Source organism: Salmo salar, chromosome ssa16 (assembly GCF_905237065.1).
Source record: "Salmo salar chromosome ssa16, Ssal_v3.1, whole genome shotgun sequence".
NCBI classification, from domain to species: Eukaryota; Metazoa; Chordata; class Actinopteri; order Salmoniformes; family Salmonidae; genus Salmo; species Salmo salar.
Genome location: NC_059457.1, coordinates 21,607,574 through 21,630,788, shown reverse-complemented (window position 1 = coordinate 21,630,788; position 23,215 = coordinate 21,607,574). Strand labels below are relative to the sequence as shown.

General features: G+C 44.3%; 1 protein-coding gene across 3 annotated transcripts in view; it reads right to left on the bottom strand.

Moving 5' to 3' along the window:
• Positions 1 to 23,215, bottom strand: part of trim44 (tripartite motif containing 44) — a 67,468-nt gene that overhangs the window by 25,043 nt on the left and 19,210 nt on the right. For 2 of the 3 annotated variants that reach the window (XM_014148330.2, XM_014148331.2), the window contains exons 4-5: positions 12,667 to 12,951; positions 5,608 to 5,633 (exon numbers count right to left, since the gene is read on the bottom strand). In XM_014148330.2, the coding sequence (XP_014003805.2) occupies positions 5,608 to 5,633; positions 12,667 to 12,951 (311 nt within the window). The remainder of the gene's footprint in view (positions 1 to 5,607; positions 5,634 to 12,666; positions 12,952 to 23,215) is intronic. The other variant, XM_014148333.2, reaches the window with a different exon arrangement.

The window sequence follows — 23,215 nt, the reverse complement described above, 5'->3', positions numbered from 1 at the left end:
ACAGCTCAACGACAAAACAACATACATTTGGTAGACTGCCATAGATTCTGTTAATTACCAAAATTACTGAAGATTCCGGTGGCATAGGCCTCAGTGAATGTCCAGCCTCTCTTTTTATCAGAAAACTAACAGAAACCCTGCTCTCCTAATCTTCGTCCCTTAAGGACCACCCGTCGAGCATAACTTGCAACTCACCTAGGGTGAAAAACAATTTAAGAATGCAAGCAATGATCAACTTTTAGAGATGTAGAGAGACTCCATCGATTGGGATGTTTTATTTGCTTTCTTTAGTACAACTCACCCTTCTCATTTGCAAAGTTGCATATTGCCTCTGTCTCTCTCACCCTCCCTCTCATGCACTCCCCCTCCATCTCCCTCTTTTTCTGTCCCTCTTCCCCTTACTCTCTTCTTTCTCTCCAATCCTCCTATATTCTCCAGGGAGACACATTGGCTCTGTGAAATGAACCGTTTATGCCCCATCCCCTGATGTCCCAGGATGCTTTGAGGAGGTGTGTGTGGAGACGCTAAGCACCTCTCCTGTTCCTCCATCGATCAGAACAAACTAACACACCCATGCGCACACACAAACTATTGATCAGTGGCCCTACCATCTCCCAAACCAACACCGCTCTCTGATCAGGGAAGAGTTATTTCAAGGGGGCTCAGGGAGGATGATGAGAAACCATTAACCAAATCAATGTTTGTGTGTGGTGTATTATGTGAGAGATGTGCAAGGGGGGCAATGGCACCTCTTGGTAGGATATAAATTGATTCAATAAAAGACAATCTCATAATACATCATTAGCACACACAAACAGGCAAACCATGACCAAGTTCACAAAGAGGCTTCAATTGTGCGATTAGAGCCAGATGATAAGTATGGTCATGACCTGTTTCTATGTAGAGCTCCTCACTAACACTGGGGAGAGGGGACTAGGGAGAGAGGCTCATCACTAACACTGGGGAGAGGGGACTAGGGAGAGAGGCTCATCACTAACACTGGGGAGAGGGGACTAGGGAGAGAGGCTCCTCACTAACAGAGGAGAGGGGACTAGGGAGAGAGGCTCATCACTAACACTGGGGAGAGGGGACTAGGGAGAGAGGCTCATCACTAACACTGGGGAGAGGGGACTAGGGAGAGAGGCTCATCACTAACACTGGGGAGAGGGGACTAGGTAGAGAGGCTCATCACTAACACTGAGGAGAGGGGACTAGGGAGAGAGGCTCATCACTAACACTGGGGAGAGGGGACTAGGGAGAGAGGCTCCTCACTAACACTGGGGAGAGGGGACTAGGGAGAGAGGCTCATCACTAACACTGGGGAGAAGGGACTAGGGAGAGAGGCTCATCACTAACACTGGGGAGAGGGGACTAGGGAGAGAGGCTCCTCACTAACACTGGGGAGAGGGGACTAGGGAGAGAGGCTCCTCACTAACACTGGGGAGAGGTGGCTAGGTAGAGGCTCCTCACTAACACTGGGGAGAGGGGACTAGGGAGAGAGGCTCATCACTAACACTGGGGAGAGGGGTCTAGGGAGAGAGGCTCATCACTAACACTGGGGAGAGGGGACTAGGGAGAGAGGTTCATCACTAACACTGGGGAGAGGGGACTAGGGAGAGAGGCTCATCACTAACACTGGGGAGAGGGGACTAGGGAGAGAGGCTCCTCACTAACACTGGGGAGAGGGGACTAGGGAGAGGCTCCTCACTAACACTGGGGAGAGGGGACTAGGGAGAGAGGCTCATCACTAAACACTGAGGAGAGGGGACTAGGGAGAGAGGCTCCTCACTAACAAAGGGGAGAGGAAGCTAGGGAGAGAAGAGTACAGTTATGGCCAAAAGTTTTGAGAATTACGAAAATATTACATTTTCACAAAGTCTGCTGCCTCAGTGTCTTTAGATATTTTTGCCAGATGTTACTATGGAATACTGAAGTATAATTACAAGCATTTCATAAGTGTCAAAGGCTTTTATTGACAATTACATGAAGTTGATGCAAAGAGTCAATATTTGCAGTGTTGACCCTTCTTTTTCAAGACCTCTGCAATCCGCCCTGGAATGCTGTCAATTAACTGCTGGGCCACATCCTGACTGATGGCAGCCCATTCTTGCATAATCAATGCTTGGAGTTTGTCAGAATTTGTGGGTTTTGTTTGTCCATCCACCTCTTGAGGATTGACCACAAGTTCTCAATGGTATTAAGGTCTGGGGAGCTTCCTGGCCATGGACCCAAAATATCGATGTTTGGTTCCCCGAGCCACTTAGTTATCACTTTTGCTTTATGGCAAGGTGCTCCATCATGCTGGAAAAGGCATTGTTTGCCACCTAACTGTTCCTGGATGGTTGGGAGAAGTTGCTCTCGGAGGATGTGTTGGTACCATTCTTTATTCATGGCTGTGTTCTTAGGCAAAATTGTGAGTGAGCCCACTCCCTTGGCTGAGAAGCAACCCCACACATGAATGGTCTCAGGAAGCTTTACTGTTGGCATGACACAGGACTGATGGTAGCGCTCACCTTGTCTTCTCCGGACAAGCTTTTTTACGGATGCCCCAAACAATCGCAAAGGGGATTCATCAGAGAAAATTACTTTACCCCAGTCCTCAGCAGTCCAATCCCTGTACCTTTTGCAGAATATCAGTCTGTCCCTGATGTTTTTCCTGGAGAGAAGTGGCTTCTTTGCTGCCCTTCTTGACGCCAGGCCATCCTCCAAAAGTCTTTGCCTCACTGTGCGTGCAGATGCACTCACACCTGCCTGCTGCCATTCCTGAGCAAGCTCTGTACTGGTGGTGCCCCGATCCCACAGCTGAATCAACTTTAGGAGACGGTCCTGGCGCTTGCTGGACTTTCTTGGGCGCCCTGAAGCCTTCTTCACAACAATTGAACCGCTCTCCTTGAAGTTCTTGATGATCCGATAAATGGTTGATTTAGGTGCAATATTACAGCAATATCCTTGCCTGTGAAGCCCTTTTTGTGCAAAGCAATGATGACGGCACAGGTTTCCTTGCAGGTAACCATGATTGACAGAGGAAGAACAATGACTCCAAGCACCACCTTCCTTTTGAAGTTTCAAGTCTGTTATTCGAACTCAATCAGCATGACAAAGTGATCTCCAGCCTTGTCTTCGTCAACACTCTTGTGTTAAACAAATCAAAATATATTTTAAATTGAAGGTTCTTCAAATAGCCACACTTTGCATTGATGACAGCTTTGCACTCGCTTGGCATTCCCTCAACCAGCTTCACCTGGAATGCTTTTCCAATAGTCTTGAAGGAGTTCCCACATATGCTGAGCACTTGTTGGATGCTTTCCTTCACTCTGCGGTCCGACTCATCCAAAACGATCTAGATTTGGTTGAGGTCGGGGGATTGCGGAGGCCAGGTCATCTGATGCAGCACTCCATCACTCTCCTTCTTGGTAAAATAGCCCTTACACATCCTGGAGGTGTGTTGGGTCATTGTCCTGTTGAAAAACATATAGTCTCACTAAGCGCAAACCAGATGGGATGGCGTATCGCTGCAGAATGCTGTGGTTTAACACTTTTTTGGTTACTACATGATTCCATGTGTTATTCCATAATTTTGATGTCTTCACTATTCATCTACAATGTAGAAAGTAGTAAAAATAAAGAAAAACACGTGAATGAGTAGGTGTTTCTAAAACTTTTGACTGGTAGAGTGTGTATGTGTGTGTGTGTGTGTGATATCTATCTATCTATCTATCTATCTATCTATCTATCTATCTATCTATGTGGGTTAACCTTGACCAAGGGCATTGTAGATGCGTCATCCAACCGTGGGGTCCCAACTCTCAGCCATCTGGTCTGGATAGAGAGTAGTGGATTGTGCTTGGGTCTCAGCATTACCATTGGCAGGCCCATCAGTTACAGCCCCTGAGCTGGCAGTTATACTGGGTCTCTCCATGGCTGGGTCAGGGCCATTAAAAACAAAACACTAGAATCTGAAAATATTGTACATTTCTCCAAAACAAATACTCCAACTCCTCTATGTACTTGCTCCATATTCTGCAGGTGTGACACAAAACAAGGCAATGCTGATTGATGTGTTTATTCAGTTTCCCTGCCGTAGCTGCTATTTGGTTATTTGTGTTATCCCTTATCTGTTCTGAAAATCCAACAACATTCCAAAGATAAAACACAGAGCTGTCTGTCTTTCTCTAAAGCTTTTAGTTCAAAGCTTGTTGATGGTGTCTGTCTTAGAAGACACTGTCTTCTTTAACCTTTATTCAACCACAAAGTCCCTTTCAGATAAAGCATTTATTTCCCACCGGATATACTGAGGCTGACATTTCAGAAAGGCAGACATAGAGGCACTGCCTGTGTCTCAGACCTTTACTGAGCGAGCGAGTGTGTGCGTGTGCGTGCGTGCATGAGAGAGAGGTGGGGAGGCAGCCTGACATCAAGGCCAGGAGAGACACACACACCAAAGGGACAGGACACAGCAGGGGGTGATGGGAAGGCAGCTGCTCCGAGCGAGCAGCTCCTCTGAGATCCATGTCAGTGTCAGGGAATCAATACGTGTGTGACTGGGTAAAGGCTATCTGTTACACCTACTGTCTCCCACACTAGCCTACACACCTTTACAAGTCAGACAGTCGGAGAGAGACAGGTGGACAGATGGACGAGAGGATGAACAGACAGACAGAGATATAGACAAGTAGGCAGGCAGACAAGACACACACACCCCCTACACGACTACCTACCAGACCAGCTTACTACAACACAGACCATGCTGCCTAAGCATGGTCGATCCACCTGAAGGCTTGAGTTGACCCCAATAATCAGACTACAGCTTGACCACACACTAGTGGACAGTGTGTCTCTCCAGCATCCAGCCCGGCTCGGCCCAGTGTCCAATGAAGCGGACAGGGGCAGGTCACTCTGTGTTGCCGTGTGATTAAAGAGGGCAAGTCGTCACCTTTCCAAGCATTTAATTCCAGCGGGGACAGAGATTAGAGCAGCTAATTGCCTGGCTGGGCCACGGACGTGACACACATAAGGTACTAAAGGGGAGGAGGAGAGAAAGAGGGGGGGGGACACTGTGCAAGGGCTGGAGAGAGAAGTGTGTGTGTGTGTGTGTTTTTAGTTTTACTATCCTTGTGGGGACCAGAAGTACTCACGATTGTAAAACAAGGAAAGTGGGGACATTTTGGCTATTGCCTTTTTCCTTGTGGGAACCGGCGAAATGTCCTCACTTTCTTTGTTTTATCATCCTTGTGAGGACTTCTGGTCCTCACAAAGACAGTAAAAACAACGTCCATTAGGTTTAGGTTTGCAATTTGGGTTAGAATTAGGAGTTAAGGTTAGGGAAAATAGGATTTTGAATGGGCATCAATTGTTTGGTCCCCACAAGGATAGTAAAACAAATGTGTGTGTATGTGTGAGTGAGTGAGTGAGTGAGTGAGTGAGTGAGTGAGAGAGAGAGGTGTGAGTTTACTGTACGTGTGAGTGTGAGCATGGATGTGTGTCGCATACTGATCCCCTCTCCCTGTTAGCCCACTGTAAAACCACCTGAGTGTGGGGATTTAAAAGGGTATTTTTCTCCCAGCTCTGCCAGATGCTATAAAAGAGGTTGTTATGAATCAGTCTTACCTTGGCCTGGCCTCAATGTCGCGCTGCTGAAAAAGACAAGAGAAACAGCAGTTTAAATATAGGAGACTATAACACAGCGCAGTGGTTGACACTGACACAATCACACATCTACACAGATGGCAAGACATCACACAGCTGCCATCACATATCAAAAGCTATTCTCAAAGACATGAGTGTGTTACATGAGAGGAGAGTAAACGAGCCCAGTGGTGGATCAGTTCTCTGACAGTAGACACTGTTCACACTTTAATTAGCAGCCACAAGCAACCACCTCAGTCACCATGCCAGCTATAGAGGAGAACCGCAGAGACTAACAAGACAGTACTATACTGTAGCTTCCCCTGGAGGGCCCTGCTAACTCCATCTCTCGGCTCCTTTTCATTAAAACAATTGAAATCAAATGTTGTTATTTGTCACATGCTCCGATTACAACAGGTGTAGACCTTACAGTGAAATGCGTACTTACAAGCCCTTAACCAACAATGTTTAAGAAAATACCTAAAAAAAAGAAATAAAAGTAAAAAATGATTAAAGAGCAGCAGTAAAATAACAACAGCGAGGATATATACAGGGGGTACCGGTAGAGTCAATGTGCGGGGGCACGGTTTAGTCGAGGTAATTGAGGTAATATGTAATGTAGGTAGAGTGACTATGCATAGATAATAACAGAGTGTAGTAGCAGCGTAGAAGAGGAGGGGGCAATGCAAATAATCTGGGTAGACATTTGATTAGAAGTTAAGGAGTCTTATGGCTTGGGGGAAGAAGCTGTTTAGAAGCCTCTTGGACCTAGACTTGGAGCTCCGGTACCACTTGCCATGCGGTAGCAGAGAGAACAGTCTATGTTTATGACTAGAGTGGCTGGAGTCTGACAATTTTTAGGGCCTTTCTCTGACACCGCCTGATAAAGAAGTCCTGGATGGCAGGAAGTTTGGCCCCAGTGGTGTACTGGGCCGTACGTACTATTCTCTGTAGTGCCTTGCGGTCGGAGACCGAGCAGTTGTCATACCAGGCAGTGGTGCAAACCGTCCGGATGCTCTCGATGGTACAGCTGTAAAACCTTTTGAGGATCTGAGGACCTATGCCAAATCTTTTCAGTCTCTTGAGGGGGAATAGGTTTTGTCGTGCCCTCTTCACGACTGTCTTGGTGTGCTTGGACCATGTTCGTTTGTTGGTGATGTAGACGCCAAGGAACTTGAAGCTCTCAACCTGCTCCACTACAGCCCCGTCGATGAGAATGGGGGCTTGCTCGGTCCTCCTTTTCCTGTAGTCCACAATCAAGACACAATGAACAGAACTACCCTCCTTCTTCCCACTTAGTTAAAAGTGGACTATTTGATATTCAAATCTAATTTGAATAGGTGCAGAATTAAAATCAATTGTAAAAATAATAACATATTGTGAGGCTGGGTGGGCCAGATGGGTGGGGTCTAGTTTACTATAGTAACCCAGGTCTGATTGAGACTGGTGAAATGTCAAATGAGTGATATCTACAGTGATGGCAGTAATTATTCTCTCTATGGCTGCGTTTAGACTGGCAGCCAAATTCATGTGCTTCTACATCTGCATTGCCTTGGGGTTTTAGGCTGTGTTTCTGTATAAGCACTTTGTGACCTCTGCTGATGTAAAAAGGGCTTTATAAATACATTTGATTGAAATCTGATCTTCTTCCCTTTTGACCAATCAGATCAGCTTTGATGTGAAAAGATCTGACGTGATTGGTCTGGTTTAGGAGCAGGTCAGGTTGAGGCCTGGGTCAACACGGTCAGCACATTGGGCATCTAATGACAAGCTAATGGCTGATTGGACCCTGTCTGAGGCCAGGAGGCCTTACACATGATTGTACCCACTGCCTCTACTCTCTATTGCCAAACACTCACTTGCTCACACACAGGCATGAATGTACAAATAAGGAAACTACTGTAACTTGCTCACACAAACAGCCACACTCATTCTAGTATGCACACCAACACAGATTCATACGGGTGCAAACACATCTCACACAATTCAATGGAACATGTTAGTCTGTGTATTGGTGCACTGCGGCATGTGAGAGGGTCAGTGTGCATGATTGTCTCTCTCTATGGGTATCATTCCAGTCTGTGCACTCTGCTGTGTGTGTGTTTATGCTCTGCAGTGTGTATTTGTCTGTATGCTTAGCTGTGTGTGTTCTGCATTGTGTGTGTGTGTGTGTGCATTCTCTGACTATGTGTGTGGTTGTGTGTGTGTGCTATGTGAGACTTTGTGTGTGTGTTCTGTCAGACAGGCTGAGGGATGATTTCCTCCGGGGTGACAGATCAGTGCTCAGTAATCATGGTGGGTGGTGAATTGAGGGTAAACACAGCGGGCGTACGTCTACTTGCCTACCTACCTACCTACCGCCCGCCCGCCCGGCCGCCCGCCCGCTCTCTATTGATTTAATGACAGATCTGTAGATTACACTGCAAAACAGGAGCCCATTCATTCTGTAATAAATGTACACAGCAACTGCCATAACAGCTGGCCCATTCTTTATCAGCTTTACCTCTATTTAGGCTAACTGCTTAGCGAGCATTAACACATGCACACAAACACACACGCACAAGCATCATTCTCCATTTAAGCACTGGACTTCTCAAACTAGTATGTATCTTATAGGAGAAATTATGGGATTATGTTAATGTTTTTGCCTAAAGTTACAAAACTATCAGGTAACTTGGGTAATTAACAAGTCATGTATGGCAATCTACGGTAACTTTGGCAATTTACACTTTTCAAAAATTAATTCATGTATAGTATTCATTTTTTATATATCTGTGTCCATATTTCCCATGAGTATCTGGTGGATAGACCATATGGTTCAGGAGAAAAGAGCCTAATTAATGAAAAAAAAAAAACATCTAATCAACAATGGCATTATTTTCAATTAACTCTGCAACTCTTCCAACTATTGACTTTTTTCACAACTGCCACCAGTTTGGCAACAAAACATTTACAACAAAGACATATTGACATAGTACAATTCATGCTGAAGCCCTCATATTAAACACCAGTGGAATTCACTAAGTTGATGCTATATATTTAGGATCATGTTTTACAGCTTTGTCATTCTATTTTTTGTTTAAAAATCATGTTATATATATATTTTACATGTGATAAGGCCAAACAGAGGGCCAGAGACAATCACAGACACCTGTGATAATCCGAAGTACCCAAAAGGGAAACTAGATGTATTGTGATAGATTACCAAAATTCCTTCGAACATTTCCAGTAATATTCACTACCTTTGAAACCCTATGTTTGCCTGATCTAAAGCAAGCGGACTCATGTCAATTATGAGAAGTATGTTTTAGAGAGGGGTTTGAGGAAGGATAATGATCGGGCTGATATTATTCCATCCTAAATTATTTCCATAGTCTTATTCTTTCAGATGTGGTTTGTGCTTGCTGGACTGTTGGTATTCATACAGTGCATTTCTGTTGCTTTCCTCTCTCAGATCTGCAGTTGGCATCTTTTCCATCTTGTAAGTAGATAGTGGGACCACTACATCAGAGAATACAGACGGCTAGAACTGAAACGCGCTGGAGAATGTGATTAGATTGTGTGTATAAATTGGTATTAGGGTCTTCTCTCTATCTCGTTCCCTATCTTGTATCTCTTGCACAGACACACACACGAATGTTTCCATTTGTACCTCATCATACACACACATATATCCCTAAGGCATCTCAAACACTGTACATGTCTCTCTCTCTCTCCTATAGACATCTCTAAGTCACAGCAGGAGTTACTCAAAGCAGAAATGACTTACAGGAGAGAACAAACAGGGCAACCATCACCATTCAATTAGGCCCTTAATGAACTCAGCCCACCATGAGCCGATCATTTCACCCCGGAAAGCAATCTGCAGGCTGGCCACAGCCATTACTACATCCCTCCGTCTCTCCCTGACTGCCAGCCCCCCTGCCTGGCTCCTGCCTGAGAGGCTCCACCAGGGAAGAGAACAGTCCAGTCTCCAACAGTTAAACTATAGCAGTTGAGTAATGGGCAAGGAGAATCTTTTAATTTACCCCTGTAGAAATAAGAGCCTTCTCTTAACTAGTATGAGGGAGGAGGAGTGTGTGGAGAGGGGAATGGGGAGGGGGTGTGTGCATGTGAGTGAGTGAGAATACATATGAGTATGTGTGTATGTATGTAAATGTCAATGTGTCAATGTGTCACTGTATGAGTGTGCGAGTAATGGTGTGGGCGTATGAGAAAGTAACCTTGGCAGGGATTGGTATGTAGAAGAGGTACAGTATTTCCAGCTGGTGTCTCTCTGTATGTGTGTACCTGACAAGCAGCCAGAGGACATACATAGTTACACTTAAGCCCCCAGCTATGCAGTGCTAAACATGTTTACATCTAAGAACCCACCCTAGTTTTACACAAGCAGCTTCCCAAATAAAAAAACCTGCTCTCAGGGCATTTTGTATTATTCTCTGGGTAAATCCGGGACATTCCATTTAGTATGATATGTTACGTTTCATATAGTTTGTAATAATTTGTGGATAATCATCACCCATTTCATATGATATGTTATGAATTACAATTCGTATTACATGTTACGAATTTGCAAATTATATATGTTACAAATCTGCAAAACGTATGATATGTTGCAAAATCTAGCTAGGTGGCCAACTTTAGCTAGCTGGCCTACGTTAGCTAGGTTAGGGGTTAGGGTTAGCTAACATGCTAAGTAGTTGCAAAGTTGATCAAAAGTAGTAAGTAGTTGAAAAGTTGCTAATTAGCTAAAATGCTAAAGTTGTCCGTGATGAGATTTGAAATCGAAACCTTTGGGTTTCTAAACATTCGCGTTATACGCCTGCCCATCCACCAAGAACAACCACCCTACTTTAATGTTTGCCTTAAGTAACCATCTGTTTTATGCAACCATACCAAATGTAACATATGGTACTAATTTGAGTGACCCGGATTTACATTTACTATGTTAGCCTGGTCTCATAGACTAAAAAAAAGTGGTGTAAACTGATTTTATCCCTTTGTACTTCATACCAATCAACATGCAGATGCCTGCTGTGCCTTTTCAGATATCCGAGTATGATGGTGGGTTAGGATGAAATTTCCCCTAGACATTTATATAGTGTGACGACCCTCCCACTCCGTCTGCCGTATTCTCTCTCTTTGCTCTTGTTTCCTTATTAGGATGCCAGTGGGCGGAGTTGGGAGGGTTGTCAGCTACATGGGAAACACCTGGGCCCGGGTGTGTCCCAGGATAAAGGCACCTCTTCCACATTCATTGGGGGAGACTCTCTCCATGCAGACACACTATGGTTTATTTGTATATAGGTTACTTTAGTTAATAAATATATATTTTGTTATTCCTTGTCTCCACGTTGTCTCCCTTTTGTTTTGAACTTTGAGCCGGTTCGTGACAAGGGGGGCTCTTCTGGGATTTTGAACGTATTGTGTTTGGGAGAGAATGTGGAGTTAATGTTAAATTCTGTAGGTGCTCTGTTTGTATATTTTGTTAGTTTGTTTGAGTTTGATAGGCACAGTATTGGTTGCCTTTGTTTGTTTGGTTTGTGTACTGCGTTGGAGAGAGTACATTGGTTAGTTTCCAGGCCCCTGCCCAGCCTAGAAACTCTTATTCTACTCGCTGTTGGGACATCGGTCTGAGGAGGTGAGTACAATCAGCTGTGTACCTCGGTGGGAGATTTGGGTAGGGTAGTGAAACTTACTATCCAAAGCTATAGCCTTTTTTCCCTGATAGGCTTAGCGACGTGTTTCATTTTGGAATACGTTGGGCATGGTTAATGTTTTTTATTTTTGTGTGGTGTCTGTGGACTGAGCAGTTGTCTCGGGGGCACATCCGTGGCTTGGGGGAATCTGCCAGCGTGCTGGGGGGTTTATTTCCTTGCCAGCGGGCTACAGTGCATAATTACCCACCACGAATCCGCACGAAGACTAGGGTTGAGTTATTGTAGGTTTTGAGGAAGCTCCATATCCCATCTCTTTTCTGTGGTGCCCAGTGTGATTGTCATTTCTCTTGTTGTGGTCTGGTGTGCTCAGCAGAGGGGTTGAGCGAGATAATTAGACTATGGCGTCTAATGTATATGAGCTCGTACGCTTTCCAGGGGAACAGTAAGAATTATGTACTGAAGAACAGCTGTTGATCGTGGAACATTATGATTGAAATTCTGTTACGTTAGTGACTATGAGTCGTTGGGAAGTGACTGAGTCGTTGGGAAGTGACTATGAGTCGTTGGGAAGTGACTATGAGTCGTTGGGAAGTGACTGAGTCATTGGGAGATGTTGTAGAAATTAGGAAGGACCCTGAGATGTTCTTTTCGTTGGAGCTTGTAGTTGACGTGGTCTCTTGTTTGCCCTGTTCCTGAATGTTTACGTGACTGACCAGTTTGGTATTGTCAGGTTCTATCTCTCCTGTCTGTTCCCTCCTGGTCTCGTTTTCTTCTTTCCTCATAAAACGTTGCTTCCTGTGCGCAAAGGTTGCTGAGGTCTGGGGAGGAGGAGGTTGGCTAGGGCAAGTGGAAGTGTGAACATGTAACCCCTCATCAATTTGGGACACAGAGGCTGTGTCAATTTGGGACGCAGAGGCTGGTACGTTGTTCCTGGGTCCTTGTTGGTCCCCGGTTTTATCGGGGGGGGGTGTGTGACGACCCTCCCACTCCGTCTGCCGTATTCTCTCTCTTTGCTCTTGTTTCCTTATTAGGATGCCAGTGGGCGGAGTTGGGAGGGTTGTCAGCTACATGGGAAACACCTGGGCCCGGGTGTGTCCCAGGATAAAGGCACCTCTTCCACATTCATTGGGGGAGACTCTCTCCATGCAGACACACTATGGTTTATTTGTATATAGGTTACTTTAGTTAATAAATATATATTTTGTTATTCCTTGTCTCCACGTTGTCTCCCTTTTGTTATGAACTTTGAGCCGGTTCACAAGAGGTCAGTTATAAGGTCGGTGCTGCGTTACACACCCAATGATGCACTGATCCAAGATCAGTGCCTACAGTGGTAACATCTACCCTGACAATGGTGGTGTATAAGGGAGAGGTGCCTCACCGCTGGTCTGGGGCATGGTCCTCCCTGGGCTAGGGCAGCTACTCCGGCTCCAGGCTGTGCCTCGGCCTGGTCCAGCTGGCCCAGCTGCTGCGTGATGCAGGCCATCTCCTCCTGGAGCCGCTCGGTGTGCACGGTGATCTCAGCGATCTTCTCGGCGGCGGCGGCGGTCAGGAAGGCTTCCTTCAGGTCCACTAGGTGGAGGGTCCTCTTCTCCTCCAGACGAACCAGCCGGTGGAGCTCATCAAACTGACTGTTGACATACGCCTCCAACTGCTCTGTAGACATCTAGAGGAGAGGAGAGCGAGAGAGCAAGAGAGAGAGCGAGAGAGATGGAAGGATGTGAAAGAAGGTGAAGAGATGTGAGGAAGAATAGTAGGATGAAAAGGTGTGACAGTCGCATTGACAGTCTACAGACAGTTGCCCTGAGTCAGTGTTTCCCCTATATCAATTTCGCCCAAAAAATATAACATTTATTTATTTTTTTAAATCAGGATTGTAAAAATGTTTTGTAAACTTAAACAACTAAAACACTATTATGTGATGTGGTTCACAGCAGCACTAACGGGTGTGTTGACATGACAACTGCGTTGGAGTTTTGAACGACCCTTGCCCCCTTTTGTTCCATTCTGGCTGAAGACCTAGCTAGCCAGTAACACGCTAACACCAGACACAGATGAAAAGGGGAAACATAAGTATCTTTGCCATAGATGAATATGGTAAACTTTTAATTATATTTACTGACACCCTAAAATCAAATATTCCCAACAGAAGAGTAGCTTTCTAGCTATTTAAACCACACCCCTCTGCAAACACTCCTTCTTTGATGTTGGTTATATATATCATGTTACCGTTGGTGTATTAAAATGATGATGTCACCCTATACCTTTAATAATCCTGAATCCAAGTGTTTGATACGGGGAGACTAGTAACTTTATGATCAAACTTTATCAATGTAAAAGCAATATTCATTTTTCATTAGGAAATTATCTTTAAAATAGTCAAATGTTGTCTCTGCGGCCAAGAGGAGAGCCAATACAATTTAGGTCGAAGACTGCATCATTGACTATGCCCACCACCTAAGCCACATTTTGATCCAGAAAAACCCCTGAAGAGGCAAGTTTAAACATATATTTGTAGAATATTTTGGGGGGTTTCAATTAGGTAAATGCAGATGGGCTGCCTATTTATTGAATAAAGCAATGCTGCATTAGTTGGGCTACAGGTTATAATGCTTTTAATAAAGGGGAAATTATATTTTGGATGGTGTCAGCATAATTTAATTTAAATTGATTTTGGTGTAGAATGTCCTTTTAAAAAGTCACCAGAAGTGACCTCACAGTCGTTTTACAACTTGAAAGGAAATTCAACTTGTTGTAAATTCAATTGATTGGACATGATTTGGAAAAGCACACACCTGTCTATATAAATGTCCCACAGTTGACAGTGAATGTCAGATCAAAAACCAAGCCATGAGATCAAAGGAAGGCACAGATCTGGGGAAGGGTACCAAAAAATGTCTGCAGCATTGAAGGTCCCAAAGAACAGTGGCCTCCATCATTCTTAAATGGAAGAAGTTTGGAACCACCAAGACTCTTCCTAGAGCTGGCCGCCAGCCAAACTGCGCAATCGGGGGAGAAGGGCCTTGGTCAAGGAATGGACAGATAACCTGATGGTCACTCTGACAGAGCTCCAGAGTTCCTCTGTGGAGATGGGAGAACATTCCAGAAGGACAACCATCTCTGCAGTACTCCACCAATCAGGCCTTTATGGTAGAGTGGCAAGATGAAATCCACTCCTCAGTAGAAGGCACATGACAGCCCACTTGGAGTTTGCCAAAAGGCCCCTAAAGGACTCTCAGACCATGAGAAACAAGATTCTCTGGTCTGATGAAACCTAGATTGAACTATTTGGCCTGAATGCCAAGCGTCACGTCTGGGGGAAACCTGGCGCTATCCCTACAGTGAAGCACGGTGGTGGGAGCAGCATAATGCTGCGGGCAGGGACTGGGAGACTAGTCAGGATCGAGGGAAAGATGAACAGAGCTAAGTAGAGAGAGATCCTTGATGAAAACCTGCTCCAGAGCACTCAGGACCTTAGAGTGGGGCGAAGGTTCACCTTCCAACAGGACAACGACCCTAAGCACACAGCCAACATAACACAGGAGTGGCTTCGGAACAAGTCTCAATGTACTTGAGTGGCCCAGCCAGAGCCCAGAATTGAACTAGATCGAACATCTCTGGAGAGACCTGAAAATGGCTGTGCAGCGACACTCCCCATCCAACCTGAAAGTATCTGCAGAGAAGAATGGGAGAAACTCCCCAAATATAGGCGTGCCAAGCTTGTAGCGTCATATCCAATAAGAATGGGCTACAATAGCCGGACCCCTTCTACTGCTGGTACGGGGAATGGAACCCCGCCGATACTTCACGACTGGACTACGACGTAATCTGCTCGAGGGGGTACTCAACTGGCCCCTACATCGCGACGTCCCCTGAATGCCCATCTGCTAGCCGCGGCCCGCTAGCTGTCTAGAGAATATTGGACTGTTAGCTGTATGGATCCATCGGACAATTTCTTGGGCCACTATACCTATTTTACCAATTGGACTTGGACCCCTCTGCTACTCGGAACCCTACTAATCCATCACGACTGGTCTATCGACGTCACCGCACGCGGAGGCTAAAACAGACTTTCCCCCCCGTTGAGATGTCCCTCTAAGGCCCTTCTGCTAGCTTGCTAGCCCCAGCCTGCTAGCTGTCTGAATCGCCGTGTCTCCAGCCAGCCCAACCACTCACTGGACCCCTATGATCACCAGGCTACGCATGCCCCTCCCTAATATCAATATGCCTTGTCCATTACTGTCCTGGTTATTGATTGTCTTATTTCACTGTAGAGCCCCTAGGATTTTTTAAATATTCAGTTGAAGTCGGAAGTTTACATATACTTAGGTTGGAGTCATTAAAACTCATTTTTCAACCACTCCACAAATTTCTTCTTAACAAACTATAGTTTTGGCAAGTCGGTTAGGACATCTATTTTGTGCATGACACAAGTAATTTGTCCAACAATTGTTTACAGACAGATTATTTAACTTATAATTCACTGTATCACAAGTCCAGTGGGTCAGAAGTTTACATACGCTAAGTTGACTATGCCTTTAATAAACAGCTTGGAAAATTCCAGAAAATGATTTGAGTGAATTGGAGGTATACCTGTGGATGTATTTCAAGGTCTACCTTCAAACTCAGTGCCTCTTTGGTTGACATCATGGGAAAGTCAAAAGCAATCAGTCAAAGACCTCAGGAAAAAAAATTGTAGACCTCCACAAGTCTCGTTCATCCTTGGGAGCAATTTCCAAACGCCTGAAGGTACCATGTTCATCTGTACAAACAATAGTAAGTATAAACACCATGGGACTACGCAGCCATCATACCACTCAGGAAGGAGATGCATTCTGTCTCCTAGAGATGAACGTACTTTGGTGCGAAAAGTGTAAATTACTCCCAGAACACCAGCAAAGGACCTTGTGAAGATGCTGGAGGAAACAGGTACAAACGTATCTATATCCACAGTAAAATGAGTCCTATATCAACATAACTTGAAAGGCCGCTCAGCAAGGAAGAAGCCACTGCTCCAAAACCGCCATAAAAAAGCCAGACTACGGTTTGCAACTGCACATGGGGACAAAGATTGTATTTTTTGGAGAAATGTCCTCTGGTCTGATGAAACACAAATAGAACTGTTTGGCCATAATGACCATCGTTATGTTTGGAGAAAAAAGGGGGAGGCTTGCAAGCCAAAGAACACCATCCCAACTGTGAAGCTCGGGGGTGGCAGCATCATGTTGTGGGGGTGCTTTGCTGCATATATTATGTGGATATATTGAAGTAACATCTCAAGACATCAGTCAGGAAGTCAAAGCTTGGTTGCAAATGGGTCTTCCAAATGGAAAATGACCCCAAGCATACTTCCAAAGTTGTGGCAAAATGGCTTAAGGACAATAAAGTCAAGGTATTGGAGTGGCCATCACAAAGCCCTGACCTCAATCCCATAGAAAATTTGTGGGCAGAACGGAAAAAACATGTGCGAGCAAGGAGGCCTACAAACCTGACACAGTTACACCAGCTCTGTCAGTAGGAATGGGCCAAACTTCACCCAACTTACTGTGGGAAGCTTGTGGAAGGCTACCCGAAACATTTGACCCAAGTTAAACAATTTAAGGGCAATGCTACCAAATCCTAATTGAGTGTATGTAAATTGCTGACCCACCGGGAATGTGATGAAAGAAATAAAAGCTGAAATAAATAATTCTCTCTACTATTATTCTGACATTTCACATTCTTAAAATAAAGTGGTGACCCTAACTGACCTAAGACAAGGAATTTTTACTAGGATTAAATGTCAGAAATTGTGAAAAACTGAGTTTAAATGTATTTGGCTAAGGTGTATGTTAATTTCCAACTTTAACAGATTAGATAGATAGACATTTTCTGTCGATTAAAACAACATCAAATTTGTCATAAATACAGTGTAGATATTGTTAATGTTGTAAATGACTATTGTAGCTGGAAACTACTGTTTTTAATGGAATATCTACGTAGGCCCCTTATCAGGAACCATCACTCCTGTCTTCCAATGGCACGTTGTGTTAGCTAATCCAAGTTGATCATTTTAAAAGGCTAATTGATTATTAGAAAACCCTTTTGCAATTATGTTAGCACAGCTGAAAACTGTTGTTCTGATTAAAGAAGCAAAAAACTGGCCTTTACTCTTGTTGAGTATCTGGAGCATCAGCAATTGTGGGTTTGATTATGGGCTCAAAATGGCCAGAAATAAATAACTTTTTTCTGAAACTCGTCAGTCTATTCTTGTTCTGAGAAATTAAGGTTGTTCCATGCGAGAAATTGCCAAGAGACTGAAGCTCTCGTACAATGCTGTGTACTAGTCCCTTCACAGAACAGCGCAAACTGGCTCTAACCAGAATAGAAAGAGGAGTGGGAGGCCCCGGTGCACAACTGAGCAAGTGGACACGTACATTAGAGTGTCTAGTTTGAGAAACAGATGCCTCACAAGTCCTCAAGCTTCATTAAATAGTACCCGCAAAACACCAGTCTCAAAGTCAACAGTGAAGAGGCGACTCCGGGATGCTGTCCTTCTAGGCAGAGTTCCTCTGTCCAGTGTCTGTTATTTTGCCCATCTTAATCTTTTCTTTTTATTGGCCAGTCTGAGATATGGCTTTTTCTTTGCAACTCTGCGTAGAAGACCAACTTCCCGGAGTTGCCTCTTCACTGTTGACGTTGAGACTGGTGTTTTGCGGGTACTATTTAATGAAGCTGCCATTTTATAATAATGCTGCAATGTAACAAAATGTGGAAAAAGTCAAGGCGTCTGAATACTTTCCGAAAGCACTGTAGACATAAAACTGTGAACAGTGACCGAGACGGGGAGAGCGAGTGCATAAATGTAGAAGTAAAAAAGACATAAGGAGACTATAAAAGAATAGAGGACGATGAGGTAAAAGACTAGCACCAGACGGTAACAGAGAGGGAGAGGTATAGCGAGAGATCGACACACAAATAGCAAAATAAATCAAGACCATGAAAGAGTGTGAAAAAAAGAAAGAGTGAAAGAAGGATGGGGGTAAGTAACTGCCAGGCCTCAACCTCCGCTTGTTTTTTTTAACAGTCTGTCTCTATTTCTTTCTTTCTCTCTGTCTCTCTCTGAGTAGTGCATCTCCTCCCCAGGCTCTCCTCCACGGTGCCAGTCTGTAGATAGAGACCTCAGAGCCATCTGCACCGCCGCCATGCCATCTGTTTGGCTTTCAGGGCAATTGAACTCCTAACTGAGATTGCATTTTAATCAATTTCCCAGCTCTCTTTAGCTACGACTCATTAGCATACGACACCTTCACTAGCAGGCCCCTCGCTGGGACGCCTCCGCCTCCAACGCAACATAGATGGTGATGCATTGAGGAGCTCCAGCCAGCCCCCAGTCAAGGTCTCATGGCACCCCCTCTGCCCCTGAATGCCCTCATGTCACCTTACCTGCCCTCAACATCTCTCACATTACCTCCTATCTTTACCTCCTTTCCTTCATCCCTCCCCCTAACTGCTCCAGTGGAGCAGTTTCACAGAAGTTAGCATAGCGGAGGCCATTGGATGAGGCCATTGGAGACCAAAGTCTTGTCAGTAACTGCCATTTCTGCACAAGCAATCAGATTCTCCAAATTACCCCCCAACTCAACAGAGAGATTTAAAACATTTAATTAACTTTTTTTGTATGGGGGGATAGAAACATGCCCATCACTCATTCAGATCCCAGGAAAATCGAATCAGAGCAAATTAGTAGGCATGGAGTCAGTGTACCGAATCTAAAAGTTGTTTTTTCAGTCCCAGCTATCCCATTAGCTTTAACACAGATCAATCTGAGAAATAAGATCATCCATTGAAGAATTAAAAGGGAAGGACATTTCAGTCAGCATAGCTTGCAGCAAGGTTCTTAGGTCATGTCCCGAATGCAAAAACATGTCATCAATCTGGCACAGTTGACACATTCTCTCACCACCTCTCCCATCCTCCAGGCCCTCGATTGAGCCCCCTGCCCTTTCCTGCTGGGTCCCCACGACCCCTGCACCAGATGGGGGACATGCTCCTAGCACTGCCCCCCTGTTTGTGGAGCATGGCCCTCTGCCCTTGGACCTCTCTCCCTGGGATGGAGCTGAGCATCTGCCCTGATAGTGAGAGGGGAGGCAGCCATCCGTGCTAATCTTCATTTACACTGGAACAGACCGAGGCCTCCAACTGGAGACACCAGAGAGAGCGGGTACAGGACTTAATGAAGAGAAAGAGCGAGAGAAACAAAGAGAGAGAGAGAGGCAAAGTGAGAGAGAGAGGCAAGGAGAGAGAGGGCACACTGGCAAGGCCATGGGCATTGAGCCACTGTGCCTCCGAGGCTACACAAAGACAGAGAACGACTGCTAGGTATCAAAATATTACAGAGGAGAGTTGTGGGTTTGACTAAATATAGTAAACTTCTTAAACATTGGCCATGAGAGAGAGAAATAGAGGAGTGCTGTGCACATGACTTCAGAAGTCTAGACACTCCAATGAAATTAACATCAGACAGTGGCTCCTTTGGGATTAAAGATTCAGAAGGTGCTACCAATTAGTACTGATAGAGAATGCTAACATTGAGCCAACACTCTTGGGACCAGCAAAACATCACATACTCATAGCTGACAGCTAAAGCCTGTATGTGTTTACAATTGTATTTAACGATCACTTGAACTCATAGTCATGCATACATTAGAAATCAAATCAAAGTTTATTTGTCACGTGCACCGAATACAACAGGTATGCTTACTTACAGGCTCTAACCAATAGTGGAAAAAAGGTATTAGGTGAACAATAGGTAAGTAAAGAAATAAAACAACAGTAAAAACACATGCTATATACAGTAGCGAGGCTATAAAAGGTAGTGAGGCTACATACAGACACCGGTTAGTCAGGCTGATTGAGGTAGTATGTACATGTAGATATGGTTAAAGTGACTATGCATATATGATGAACAGAGAGTAGCAGTAGCGTAAAAAGAGGGGTTGGGGGGGCACACAATGCAAATAGTCTGGGTAGCCATTTGATTACCTGTTCAGGAGTCTTATGGCTTGGGGGTAAAAACTGTTGAGAAGTATTTTTGTCCTAGACTTGGCGCACCGGTACCGCTTGCCATGCGGTAGTAGCGAGAACAGTCTATGACTGGGGTGGCTGGGGTCTTTGACAATTTTTAGGGCCTTCCTCTGACACCGCCTGGTGTAGAGGTCCTGGATGGCAGGCAGCTTAGCCCCAGTGATGTACTGGGCCGTATGCACTACCCTCTGTAGTGCCTTGCGGTCAGATGCCGAGCAATTGCCGTACCAGGCAGTGATGCAACCAGTCAGGATGCTCTCGATGTTGCAGCTGTAGAACGTCTTGAGGATCTCAGGACCCATGCCAAATCTTTTTAGTTTCCTGAGGGGGAAATAGGCTTTGTTGTGCCCTCGGACCATTCTAGTTTGTTGTTGATGTGGACACCAAGGAACTTGAAGCTCTCAACCTGCTCTACTACAGCCCCGTCGATGAGAATGGGGGCGTGCTCGGTCCTCCTTTTCCTGTAGTCCACAATCATCTCCTTAGCCTTGGTTACATTGAAATATTTAGCATCAGCGTTTCCCCTATATTCACATTCCTCCCCCGCTGCAACAAATATGTGACTCGTTTCAGAAAACTAGGCGTATGTCGCACATCACTACTTCACAGGAGAGCCATATGAATGTAAACATAAAAAAATATATCAAAATGCGTTTTTTGGCAGAAATGTCTTCTGGAACATGTGAAATTTAATGTGCTGTAATAATAAACGTGTATTCCATCCATAAATACAAATGAAATGGTTAAATTACGAGCCTAGTTGGTTTAGCCACGGACAAAGGCAGGAACCTTACCCCTAGCCATGATTGGCTGAGATAATGGATGGGCTGGACATGCCGGGAGATGAGTTTGGATTGGTCTGCCATGAAGCACGCTTCTGTCTATAAAGTGAGCTGTTCAGTATGTGCTGATAGAAAGGACTAACATGCCGTTTTTGAAAGATATAACGTTAGCCATCGAGAAGTACAAAAGTTTTGCTACTTTTCCTCAACAACATTGATGCCCTGAATTTAGCAGGCGCTATCGACAGATCAGTTGTAAAAAGTGATGGGCTACTTTCTGCACACGCCACGGTCAGTGGGAACTTGACACAATCTTGCCCAACAAGATGTAGCTACAAACAAAACGGAGTTAAATGGTTCCAGTCTGCCGTGAAGCGTTCATCCATGTATACAGGTAAGAGTCTAGCCACATATTCAGGTATACACTTCTAATTTTATCAGAAAGTCATTGATCTATGTAGTAAAATTATTCAAATCAGAAATCCATGTGCATTGCTAGTTAGTCTAATGTTAGATAGCTAACATTGAACCTAGTTTGTTAGCTTTAGCATCCTGCAGATTCGTACTACAGCTATGACAATGTTTGTATTGGTAGTAGTAGGAGTTCGGATTATGCCGGTTCATTGTTTAGCTAGCTAGCTACATGTCTAAACAAAAAGACTCCACTTCGGCCAGATTATTACATGACTCATCAAATTAGCCAGGTGTATCTGGGGTTGATTACGGCCATCTATTATACTTCATGAACATGTGTACATGTCTAGACAATAGTGACCCATCCACTTAGCTAAACATGGCTGGGGGGTGGTTATAGAATTTCCTTCATATGGCCCATCAATTTAGACAAGTGTGTTGGTTAAGTGTCATCTAAAAATTCTAAAATATTTTTATTTGGACACTTTGTTTTTGATATTGCTACTATGCAAGTCACCATTTCAGTGAACCATTTCTACCTTCCGTATCCTTTGCATGTGACAAATAAACATAGATTTTATTGTATATATTGTGTGTTTACCACATGACCTCACATGTGAATCCTTAATGAGATGGGTGGGGCTAAGGCTTAAGAGGATATGAAAGATGCTGAAAGGGTGTAGACAAAGAATAACTCTCTCCAGTAGGTGTAGCAAATTATTCAAGGGCCATTTTCTCAAAAGTGGAGTTACAAGTTTATCAACTTTCAAAGCAGAATTACTTCACATTGTTCCTCAACTGCAGTGTATGATATACCATTTACTAGCTCGGAGTCATTACTTTTATCCATTGTAAAAAATACTATTTCAAATTTTGCTACATAAGACCGAATCGAGGAGGTTGGTCACATATGTATTTTCTTTAAAAGGGATAGTTGTTGGCTCAATGATTGGAAGCCTATGGGAACTGCTAGCATGTAATTGCGCTAACATTAGTAGCAATGCACCCAGGTGCTAACAACTTTAAAAAGTTAAAAGCACCACATTAAAATGTAGGAGCACCAGAAAATAAGATTTTCTAAATTGACTGAGATACAGCCTATATTGGGCACAGACGTCAATTCAAGGTCTATTCTGCATTGGTTCAACATAATTTCATTGAAATGACATGGAAACAACGTTGATTCAACCAGTGTGTGCCCAGTGGGTAGTTTATTTTGAAGCACATGTTGTGCCCTAGAAACTAATATGTAACACTGTAAAGACATGAGTTTATTATAAAAGCTAAATTGTTTATACAAATACCTGTAATTGAAAATACAAAGTCATTTGTGAAATATTAGGTTTCTACATGGTGTAAAAACACAATTTTCCTATTGAGATGCATTATTTTTGGGCGGCAGGGTAGCTTCTTGGTTAGAGCGTGGTTAGAGCGTTGGGCTAGTAACCGAAAGGTTGCAAGGTTGCAAGTTCGAACCCCCGAGCTGACAAGGTACAAATCTGTCGTTCTGCCCCTGAACAAGGCAGTTAACCCACTGTTCCTAGGCCGTCATTGAAAATAAGAATTTGTTCTTAACTGACTTGCCTAGTTAAATAAAATTGAAAATTGTACACGTCCCTTTAAAAACATATTGTGATGATGACATGCAAGAGATCTGTCATTCATTGC